The sequence below is a fragment of the Pseudopodoces humilis genome, chromosome 5, assembly GCF_049639895.1.
Source record: "Pseudopodoces humilis isolate 2021_Gansu_Grassland_sample_001 chromosome 5, ASM4963989v1, whole genome shotgun sequence".
Classification (NCBI taxonomy): domain Eukaryota; kingdom Metazoa; phylum Chordata; class Aves; order Passeriformes; family Paridae; genus Pseudopodoces; species Pseudopodoces humilis.
The window spans coordinates 3,063,093-3,075,405 of NC_142204.1; the positions used below are offsets into that span (position 1 = coordinate 3,063,093).

General features: G+C 39.1%; 1 protein-coding gene across 3 annotated transcripts in view; it reads left to right on the forward strand.

Moving 5' to 3' along the window:
* The window catches only part of DERA (deoxyribose-phosphate aldolase), a 44,644-nt gene that overhangs the window by 15,538 nt on the left and 16,793 nt on the right, over window positions 1–12,313 (forward strand). For all 3 annotated transcript variants that reach the window (XR_015772598.1, XM_005526962.3, XM_088055815.1), the window contains exon 6: window positions 2,565–2,693. Coding sequence is in view for 2 of the 3 variants with exons in the window: in XM_005526962.3 (XP_005527019.1) it covers window positions 2,565–2,693 (129 nt within the window). In the remaining variant the exon portion in view is untranslated. The remainder of the gene's footprint in view (window positions 1–2,564; window positions 2,694–12,313) is intronic.

Genomic DNA, 12,313 nt, shown 5'->3' on the forward strand with positions numbered 1-12,313 from the left:
CAAAATCTGAATTTTTCTGACTTCCATAAATGCATCTAGTAAAAGCAGATCTAGCTCATGAAAACTGTCAGGAATCTCAAGTGGTGCAAAGCAGAAGAGTTCTTATGTCACATCCATTTGAACAGCTAGGTCAGTAGAGCTACTGCAAACTGCAGCTGATATATTCCAGGTATATTCTATATATGTTGGCTTGCTTTGGGGTTTTTTTTGTGGGTTTATTGTTTGGGTTTTCTTGGGTTTTTTGCTTTTTTAGTTTTTTTTCCCCTGGCTTAAGACTTAGACTGCTTTTAGAATGGATAATATTGGTGCTTTGTTTAATATGCTGGAGAATACTGGCCATTTGCTTTGAGAGCTTTTTCTTTGTTTTTAGGAGTCAAAAAGAAAGTCTCTTGCAACCACTTCATGATGTTCTTAGCTCCTAGTTGAAAATACGCCTGCAGGGTTTTCTGTGATAGAGATTTTTGACCAAAAATCCTTGTGCTACTGCTGGCAACCAGAGATGCTGTGTCTGCTGTGGCTGTTGGTGTTCTGCACAGGTCACAGAGATTCCTGCATTTGGAGCATCCAGCTTTGATCCTGCTGCTGCTCAGCTTGATGGAACTGAGTCCTTAAGTGCTGGCCTTTTTGGCAGCACAGACTGTCCCACCGGAAGCTCAGCACTCCTTGAAACCCTGAGTACCCTAATTTTGAAGTGTGACTAACTCCAGCTATACTTTAGACATTTGCCCAAGATTTTCAGGATAATCCCGTTATTTGTGCCTTGATTTAAATCTGACTGAGTATTGAAACTGCTCCTTTTGTTTTTGAAGGGAGTAGGATTTTTTTACACTTGTTCTGTATCAAAGCAGTTCCAGCTTGCATTGGGATGCTCTGGTTAAATTACTCTGTCCCAAATCTAGCTGCATTTCTTCTGTACTTTCACTGTGGTGTTGAAAATGCCCTGTGAATGTCAGCTATTGTCTGCAATAATTGGTCTTTGAATAAAGAACAGCATTTCTTACCTACACACCTGCCCCATTAAAGTGTGCCCACTTTTCCTCCACCCCAGCTAACCTGGTAGACACGGATGATTGAGGATCCCGAGTGGTTCCTGTCCGTGGGATGATGTGTGCTGGCAGGCAGTGAGCCTGCTCAAACGAGCTTGACGCTAATTGCATGTAAAACTACCTTCCAACTACGAGGGAGGGTGCTGGAGCTGCAGTGCCAGGGAACAACAGCTGTGAGGATGTAATTTCTTTTCATGGAATCCAACCTAAATGTACATTTTGTTGATTTTATTTTGACATTTTTGGTGGCGTATCTCAAAGGTAGAGAAAACTTTTTCCTCTTGTTACCGAAACTGGAAGAAGAAGAAAGCTGCTTTCTCGGGGTTTTCAAAAGCTTCAGGAAAGAGCCGCTCCACAAAAAAGAGATTTCATTTGGATCTAACATGAGCAGGGTTATTAAATGCACAAAAAAAAAAATAGCACAGGTCCTTTGTGTTTCCTTTTTGAGCCTTGATTTGATGTAGGTTTCTGGAGTATCACCAATTGATCAATAAAACATGTTAGACTGCATGCTAGTACTGATTAATTCACACCTTTGGTACACAGTAAGAAACAAGGTGAAGCCTGGTGTCTATAAAGGGACTTGCTAAGTGCATCAGCCAGTTGTCTGCTAATGTGTGCAGCATGTCTCAGCTGGCCAGCCCAGCAATTCCAGCCCTGGACACCCTGGTGTGCCCATGGCATTGTTGGATGAGGGTCCTGCCAGAGCTGGCAAACCCTGCCCTGCGCTTCCAGGTCTCACTGAAGGGCTGAGGGGAAAAGAAGTCTAGTATTGCTGAAAAAAATGAGTCTTTATAGCCTGGACTGGTTTAGCAAGACCTATTTAAAGCTGTATTTTAGCCTTCTGTCAAAGAACCTTTTGGTTATGTGTTTGAAGATTGAGTACAGTTTGTCAAAAGGACCCTCTTGCAAATGCATCCTGTTTGTTTATTTTGCATCTTAGTTTTTTTAAAATCCAAAATCCAGAACTGGTGACTATGCACTGTCAGAGCTGCTTTTCTCCCCACACTGGAGCAATCTTAAACATCCCTGAGTGACCAACTTCTGACAAATGCTTCATTAATTTCTAGCTCTTTTTAGTCTCCCTATATGTAAATTTTTGTGGGAGCGCTGCTGAATTTTACCAGGAGGGGTGGGAAGGTTTCACTGGCCAGGAGCAGAGGAAAACATAGCTATCTCTGAATCCTGATTCTATGTGCTACCATATAAACCAGCTGGAAAAGCTGGTTTAAGATCAATCCTCACTGTCATAGCATTTTTTTCTCCTGATGTAGTCATTCATTTTGTACATTTGTAGTTTTGAGAGAACAGACATTAATAGCTATTAAGTAAAGTCTGAAACTGCACGGCGCTGTTAATTACCTCCAGTCATGTAATTTGCTGAACTTACAAAACTTAAGTTCCTGAGTGCTACAACTAATTATAAGATTGGAAATTAATCCAGAAGTGGAAATTACAGCCATACTTGAAAATCTCTCGCAGGCAACTTTGATCATTCCCACATGCTTTTATCCCCAGGTCTCTACGAGGAGATCCGTCTGTGCCGTGCAGCCTGTGGAGAAGCTCACATGAAAACAATCTTGGCTACAGGTGAACTGGGCTCCCTTGCCAATGTCTACAAAGCTAGTATGATAGCTATGATGGCAGGTAAATACACTTGATTCTCCTTTTAAGCTAAGAATGTCTTTGCTGTCTTATTTATAAGGCTTAAAAAATTCTAGTCGTGGAAGTTTGGTTTTGCTGATGGTAGGAAAAACTTGTGTAGCAATTACTGAAGCTGCTGGGGGAGTAATGTAGTATGATTTGTTTTGGTGTAACCTACAAAAAACTGCATGAAATGTTGAGTAAGAAACTGCTGAATGGCAAGGGTTGTAGGAACGAGAAAAATTTGTTGTCAAACATCTGATCTGATCAGAATATTTAATATTTGGCCATTTGGGGCAGACACATGGAGGCAGGTAGGATGTAGGTAGATGGCTCACAATCTTGTTTTAAATGCAAGGGGAGCTTCCCTGTGAAGATTGATGCCAAAAGCTCTCAGTTTTGGTTTGTGATCACTTCTAACCCACTCTGAGAGGGCAGCTCAGGAAACCAAGCTTCCATACTTTGTAGGTGTTACATTTTTGCATAGCTTAGCACCCATTTGATCCCAGATTTTCAGCAGTATATTCTCTCTCTGCAGCTTTGGGTCTGTGCTGGTACAACTTTTCCTAGCTGAACCAGGGTTATAGTTTTGTGTTCCAGTGCTATGCTGGAGATGCAAAACTGGGAATTGGCTTCCAGGCCACTTACTCTTCCCACCATGCTTGAAAGAGGGCTCCTCCTTTCTAGAAGTTTAAAAATGTACTAAGAACCACTTGGTTTAGTCTGTCTTCTAAACTTCCCCTCATTTTTTGTGGGTTTTTTTTCCTCCTTTTTTTTCTTCAGACTGAAAATTCTTACTTTAAAGCAAGAAAAATGTAATCAAGTGTCTTGTCAGTATTTAAATAAATATTCAGCTTGATGCTGACCTCACTGTTACCATACACAATTCTGTGCTTCTCTGATTCAAGTGGAATGGAGAGCATTTCAGCCTTCTAACAAGCCCAGCTACAATGTCAATTAGTATCATTAGACACAGAGGATCAGTATTATGCCACTAAATATTGCTTTTAATTAGAAGAGGTGTAAGAAATACACATTTCCTTTTATTTAAACTGATGCACTAATCATTATGATCACTTTTTGTACCACTGAGTAGTGAAGAATTCAGCTTGTAAAGCATTTTACCATTTTCAGGATTTTGCTGGTGTAGTTTTTTTGAAATACAGCAGATGGCTCTATTGTTAATGATTTTCCTCGCCTAGTTATTCACTGTTCAAGATACTTATCCATCTGAATACATCCAGTAATTTCCTTATTTCAATCTTTAGTTTTTTCTTTGTGGGTAGGCATAAAAATAAGAATTTATTTGTGCTCCGCATACAGGCATTGAGAGTTAGGTTTTCAGACTCCAGCTTGTCAGAACTGCTGAGAGCCTCAAATTCCAGTTGAATTTTGTTTTATTTGTATCATTTTGGGGAGAAAATGAATCCACAGTACAGTGGATTCAACTGTATCTGGCTTTAAAAGTTTTTGCTGCTTCTGACCAGTTCTTCCTGTCCTTTACAACTAAATACAGTTCTTTCAGTTGTGCTGTTAGAAATGCTCCTCATGTGTCACTGTATCTGAGTTTTCAAAGAATTACATTTGAAAATTATTCCAGAAAAGGGTTAACTAGTTTTCTGTGGGGCTTTTGATTGGTTTGCAGTGTTTTAGGTTTTGTTTTTTTAAATGGTCACAGCCTCAGTAATCTGGTCCACAGCCTTGCATTGCATGCAGTTGTATCAGTGCAACTGAAGGTGTGCAGTCCTTAAACTGTTCTCACTTCACTGTCCATGATGCCAGCCTACCACGTGGGGAGCACAAAATCCTGGGGTTACAGATGTTTGCAGTGCCTTGCTGAGCATGCACACATCCACCAAGGCCCTGAAGCACAAAGCCACCAAAAGTATATTATATATAAGTTAAATATATGTGATATAAAATATTAATAGAATGAATATTATATATCAGATATATACTATATAATGATATATCAATATATAATATTATATATATTATGTTATATATAACAATATAATTATATATAATATAAACTTGTATATTATCTATAATTTTCATCTGTTTGAACTGGTGGCTCTTGACTCCATGGCTGCTTTTCTCCCTTCTCCAGTACAGTCCATAAGGAGAAAGACATCAGAATGGGAGGAGGCACACAGGTATCTTAAATTCTTTTAACTGTGCCTTTACCAACTTGACTGACACGCCATAAATTCTTCCGGAATATTTAAGAAGCTATTTCTGAGTGAAAGAGGCTGACATCCCTCTAAGGACAGTGAGTCACCTGGCAGGAATAACCTCTGCAGTGCTGAGGAGGACAGGATGGCAGGGAGATTTGCACAGCAGTGCCTCTGTCCCACTGCCAAAGGAGCACATTGATTTTGGAAAGCTGACTGAGACAAACGCCTAGCACTGAATCAGGGAATTTTGGGCCATTGGTTTAGAGCATCCACTGCCATTTCTTGGGCTTCTTCAAGTCCTGGTGGTGATTTCAGTGCATGAGCTTCTAATTAAACTGACTGCATTTTTGACTCTGCTTTGGGGACAGAGACAAAAGTAATTAGTGGTGTTCAGTGTCTGGTGTATCCTTGTGTAAATCATGTCCATTTCTGCAGGGGACACTCAAGTCTGTGCCTGAGTAGTCTCTTGGAATAAACAATCCTAAGGAGCACATGACTCCCTCATGCTGGTTGTAACTATTACATATTTCTTCATTGAGAATTTTCAAGAAGAAATTTCTCAATTTCTTCTTGAGAACACTCAAGAAAAGAGTTCTTGTATAAGAGTATAAGAGGTGGGCCATTTTTAAACTTCTGTTTCTTGACACAAACATCAGAAACAGCCAAGGAAGGCAGACAAGGAAGGGAAAGATGAACTTGTAGTAGAAGAATACTTCAGTAAAGCTGCTGATGACTTAATTGCATATTTTGCTTATATATAAGATTTTTATTCTGGAAAACCATATTACCTAATTACAAGTCTTTATTGTACTGTGTAGCAATTCATAATCATTAAGACAGGCAGACTAGGAAGGAGGTGGAGGAAGTGATGAAGTAAAGGTACTTTTAAAGTGAAAACCTGATCTGTGTCATTTTGACTGTGAAAATCTCTCCTTTTATGCCACACTTTGGGATGGTGAGGGAGCACAGCAGTGACATGTGAAAGATACTTGTTTTCTTTATTTATATCTACACAAGTACCTGTGTAAGGAGCAGGAAAGAGTGATGCATGTTCTTCTGCAGCTCTGCTGATGTATGGGTTTTAAACAGTTTTTTCATAGGTCATTAAACAATTAGTCAAATAAGTGGTATGTGGAGATACTGACTAATGCAAACATTGAATTTAAGAAGGGAATGAGTGCTAGAACAAACCAATTGCTAAAGTCTCCAGCACAAAAAATCCTGCAAGAAGTAGCAGGTGTCTGAAGCAATAAGGTCTCTCATGTCTAGAAGGGGAAAATTAAAACACATCGAATAAGTGAGCAGAAATGGTTTTAGATCCTTTGATGCTGTTCATTCCAAAGTGAACAGAAATAACATAGCCAAACAGTGAGGAAAAGCTTGGTGTTGCAGTTCACAGGAGAGAGAGAGATGGTTTGGAACATCACAAAATAATGCCTGGCTCCACAGAGCTTTTACCTCAGCTCTGAATAAGATTTTTATCCTGAGGTTGACATTAGGGAAGACAAGCTCTAAGATGCCAATAGCTGTTGCTGTTGTGAGCACTTTGTTGCACAGATTTGTTCTGAGCAGGGTTATGTGGTGTGGCTGTAAACGTGCTAGCAGTCATCTGAGTGCAAGGGCTGACTTCCTACTGCTGGATGTGGACCAGAAAGAGCCAAAACTTCTGCCAGATGACTGTTCCATGAAAAATGAGAGGCCAAGGGAAACCAAACTAGCAAAATCGACTGAAAAGCAAGGCATGCTTTGCTCAAACATAGGAAACAAGACTACTGAATAAGTAATAATACTTGGCACTTAGTACTTTATGTCTTCAAAGCACATAACTGACATTGGCAGAGTAAGTCCTACAATTGCCTTTTGAAATATGAGACAAAGATAATAGCAGACAAAGCAAAAGTCAAACTGAGATCAGTTGTTGGAATGCATGGAATAGAAGCATCTATGAGTCCCTCAGAGAGAGAAAGAAATACAGGGATTGAATTGAAGCCTTGAGAGAAATAAAATATTTTAAGCCATAGACATGAAATAAGGGTGTAAGTTTTAGTTTTAAGTAAGTAGAAATATCTCTTAAGTGCCTTAAGAGACTGTGTTAGCTAGTAAAAAGCCCTAAAGCCTAGTTTAAAGTTCAGTACTGTTACTTTTTGCAGATTTAACTTAGTTCTACACATAACAAAAACATAGCTTGCATTTCTAGATAGAACAGATAAAGCTGTTTACATAAATTGATAATACTCTATACGTAAATTTTAGATAAGAGCTGACACTACTTTCTTATGTTAGAATTAAGATTAGATTGATGTAGAAAGAATGTTTTAGAATAGTATTTTTAGCTGATTAGTTGATTTATGAATATAATCCCCCTGTATTGAGGTGAAAATTCATCATCATCACAACACAGAAAGAAGAAGAAACTGCTGCTTTTGCTCAATATATCGGGACTTAAGCCAGAAAAGTTTTAGCACAGACTTTAACACTCTGAACTCCTCACCTTTGAGACTGTATTCATACAATAAACAACTTGGCAGCAACCAACAACTGCTCTTGTCTCTTTGAGACCCATGCAAAACTCTTCAAGTTGTGAGTTTCTGGCTTGAAGTCTCATGCTCAATCCAAAAATCAAGGGTCCCCCCTCAGCATCATGTGAGTTGTATTATGTGTTGGTTTAATTACATGTCTAAACTTCAGCTGTCGTTTCATACTAAGTCAGTCACTTATTGGAGCCCAGAGCATTTGCAAATGAAAGGCAAGCCAAGGGAGGAGGCTCTGTAACACAAAAACCAAATTTCACTTTGTGTCTTGTTTTGCCTCTCCGAAATAAAACCGCCTGTGTTGAGTTGTTGGTGTATTTGGAAAGGGTACCCTCTACCTGTGAAACACCCATCAGAAATCAGGGGCAGCGTGTGTCTGTCTTCTTCTAGAGGCAGCTCCTTTCTCTGGATGTGATCTGTCTCTGAATTCTCTCCAGGGTGGCAGGTGATGCTCAGCTCTGGTTTGGAGGTCCAGCATGGGGCTGGGGACAAGTTAGTGAGTCCTGACTCTCAGGAGTGTGTGGGAAGAGTACTTACTTAGCACTGACTGGTGCCTGAGCCTTTCTTGGCCACTGTGTTGAATGTAGAGGTGGCTGCAGTTGGCTGCTTAAGTGGCTTATCAGGGCAGTGATTATTGCTGTGGAATTATCCTGGGTGTCGATCACTTCCCTGTCTGCTCCAGATGTCCTGCATTCATTGGTTGTTCAAAGCTCTAGTTAGCATCACTGAAAGTTTAGTGCAAAGAGCAAGCTCAAATGGCACTGTGGAAAACTGAGATGCAGTGTGGCAGTCTGTCTCAAAGTTCTGAATGATATCATGGACTAAGGAAGTTTTTGAATTAAGTGTAAGATCAAAAGATGGTGTATCTTTAAATATAATCAGCCTAAAAGAGGTTGGAACAGAAACAAGTGACTTCATTTGTTCTGGTACAGAATGGGGAGAAATAAAAAAAGCCAGCAGTATGAAAATGCAGATAACAGCATGTTCAGTGAGGCACTACAAGGATGCTCCCTTAAATGAGGTAATTGCCTACAAGCTTAGCAGTGATACTGCAGCTAATCACTAGAAATAATGTAGGCGTGATAGATAAGCTTGGAGTTGAAAAGTTCCAACAATGCAATCACAATATCCTCAGGTTTGAATTGCTGATGAGAGGCCATGCAAAGACTAGTAGCAAAAAAAAAAAAGAAAAAAAGAAAAAAGAAAAAAAAGTGGGGCTTGAGTAAAGCAGACCTTGAAGGAATGTGAAATGAGACTTAAAAATCTGTCTGGAGCTCAGTAATATATGTGTAGGGAATAGGGAATCAGAAGTGAAGGAATGGAAAGTGGCTGAGACAGGCTAGGGCAGGCTCTCATGAAAAGTCTTTCCAGTTGAGTCAACAGAACCCTGCATGGGTAACTAGAGGACAGAAGTAACACTTAAGAGAAACAAAGATGTTGGGGGAAAAATAAAGATACAAAGAGTCTGTGAAGTGAGAACAGAGTTAGAGTGCATATAGTGAAGCCTCATTTGTTTGCAGTTTGTTAAAAACCCAGACGTGCATGCAATGGCACATTTTGTTATGCATTTATTTATGTGCTTACTGAAGTGTGTGCCTGCCTACACAGCCATATCTGAGGGGAGATCTTGGTTTGGGGCCATTCATATTTGTCAGAGCAGGATGCCTGGCAACTCTGCTAATTTTGTGCAAGGTCTGTTCTATTAATGGTATTCTCCTGTAACCAGAAAATAAGAATATATACCCTCCAGTGAAGTCAAAGAAGAAATACCACTATAAAACAGTGTAAAACTTGTCAGCTCTGTACCTGTTTGTTTGATTTTGTGTTTCCCACACCACCACCTGGCTTTCTCCCTCCACCATCTCCCCTTACAAATAGGAACAGTGCTGTTTCCAAGCACTTCTCACCAGAAGAGCACCAAGTCAGGAAACCAGAAGATGGCTTTGAGGTTGCAGAATGACTTCCAGCACATCATCACTGTTGACAACTCTTCTTGCCTCTCTGGTTTTATGTGTGTAAAATTAACACTTGCACGTTTTATAGCACCTCTGTGAGGCTTAGTAAATTAAGATATAAACAGAAGTGTAATTTCTCTCATTACAAGGTAGAAATTTATGCTTTGGAGCTGGTTGTGAAATAGTGAGTGGGCAGGTACTGACAGGACAGCACACTGTTGAGAGGGGTCAAACTTGTATTAGCAAATTATCCTCAGTGCCTGAATAGCACTTTCCTTTTGCTGGTATTCAAAGTCTCTCCAAAACACGTTAATTAAGGAATATCTAAACGGTATATTTTCAATTTATAGCAGCTGATGCAGAGAGGTGAGAAAGCACCTCTGTTGGGTTAATTTTCCCCATGAATGAAACCTTGTCTCTATGTTAAATAACTTGTTAGAATTTGTGTTAAAACTTCTGAAGTTTCATATCACCTCAGACTCAGAAATTGTTGCACAGTGAATAGTTCCAGTCAAACATGCCAGCAAAATAACAGGGCTTCCTAGCAAAAAAACTTTGCATCTGTGAAGCTCCAGTATTGAAGCTAATGATTTGAGAGAATGCAATTTTAAAACATGGAAATATTATGTAAAATCAATAGATGTACTGGGTACTATTTATTTCTCCAATATTTCAGGTTGGGTTTTTTTTTATTCTGTCAGCAGCAGGTGTTAAATTCTACTAAACCAGTGAAAAATAGAAATAAATATTTAATTTACTGTACCTATCAATTATATAAAATTGGCTCATGAAATATTAAAGTATCTTTTAAGAGATTGCAAGTAGGAACACTAGTTAGAAAATCCAGTTCCTTAACAGAAACTTAATGTAGATGTGGAAATAAAATAAGCATGATTTTAGGGTTGTAGGTGCTGGATTTTTTTTTATTTTTGGCTGTTATTGCTTTTTAAGGTATCAAGGCCTAGTGGTTGTGTCTGTCTAATTTGAAGATATATACACCTGGCAGCATCAATGTAGATTCAGACTTTTGAAGAGAAATGTGTTGAGTGGAAAAATACATCAGGAATATGTGATCTTTAATGTCATTAGTTTATTTTAAAAATATTTAGATATTCACTTGAATATACCATTTAATCATAAAGACACAGAAAAACAATGAGATGAGCACAAACATAAGTGAAATACCAGCTGAGGCATGAAAGTGGGACAAAAACAAGAAGTTTCCCATAAGGAGGGCATCAATTGTTTCCTTATTTGAGTGTTAGAGCTATATGTTAAACACACTGATAAAAAGTGTAAATATATATATATATATAATTTATATTCATATATATCTTTATATGTATATTTATACTTATATATATATATATATATAAATATAAAATATATATTTTTTATTTTAGTTGCACAAACACGTTCCTCACCAAGCCACACAGGAGTGGTCACATGCATTTATCATAGAATATGCTCATTTCAATGGTGTTTGGAAACAGACTCTTCCAGCATGCCTCTGTGGTTGCTTGCAGTGTTTTTAATGAGTTACACAAGGAACTTGAATTTCCTTGGGTTTCTTGAAGGTTGTCTCCCAGCCTTTCTGTGTTCCTCTGGTTCCTGTTGCTCAAATTGTGTTGGGATGATAATGGAAAGAATGAAAGAGACTCCCTTCTTTGATACTATTCTTTGGGATTTCATCCCCTGGGATATGTTCCTCATTTGGTTTTGTTGTTTCTTTGTTTTTTTCAATTCCTTGTCAGAAATTGTAGTTTTTAAATTCAGCCTATCTCAGAGAAGACAATTTAGATTTCTGCCTGTGCTTTCTAGTTACTAAAGACAATAGCTTTCCCAGAGGTGTCTGTAGTAGTTCTCCTTCTGAGGGAATTTTTCAAAGACTAAATTGACAGCAAAGGCCATAGTCTTCATGGCAAGTCAACAGGGATCTGACATCTGATTGTCTTTTGTACCTTTGAAGTTTCTTTCCTGCTAGCATTTGGGTTATAAAGTGATTTCTCTGCAGTGTACAACTGCAGCTGATTTCTGAAGTTGAGTTCTTGCTAAATCTAAGGTGTAGAAAAGATTCCTCCTTTGGTGATACCAGGAGCTCTTTCTGAGTATAACATCTTCTTTCCATCACCTTTGCAGTCATGTTGCCAATCCAGTGTCCAGTTTACCAGCCAATCCCAAACATCACAGGAGTGAAGGAGAGAAATTTTGTAGTTTTTCACAAAGATCTGTTAATTCATCTGTTAATTCAATGTGGACCAAAAAGGAAACAAGGGATGATGTTCCATATTCCGTGCATCACACTGAAATTATGGAATACAAAATTATGAGACGTGTCTTCAAAAGCCTCCTTCCCACCAGTCCTGGAAAGTGATCTCAAAGTACAAAACCTTACCCATAAAAGGAGCTGTGGGACAGAGAGCTGACCCCAGGATGTGGAAGCAGCTTGGTAGGGTATGATGGAGAGGGCTGCTGTGTTTTTTGGGAATCCTAGTCCCCAGGAAGAGGAGGGATGGCATTTTTCAGCTGGTTCTCTGCTACCATGGCACCATGTACATGCTGTTGATAGCTAACTAGCCAGGTTTATGTGGTAATCAGGCACTGTGTTTGCTCTGGATCTCAGCAAATCCAGCTTCTCAGCAGCTTCCTTGGAGCTTCAAGGCAGAATCCTCCAGGAACTTCAGCTGGGTGGGCTCTGTGCTGTTGTAATAATGCTATTTCCAGTGCCTGGGTTAGAATTACAGCTCAGCTTTAAACTGTCTCCAGAGATCACTGCAGAAACACTTGTTTTTTCCCTAGAGGTAAAACAAAAATATCCTATTAAAATAAGCAGAGCTACTCCGTGCCCTTGAACAACTTCTTGGTGAGTTCATTTGCAGGCACTTGCTTGTATTATGAAATAAAAACTGTGCTGGGAGAGAAACTCAAGAAGAAAGTACTGTGTTTTTCTTCTAACGTGT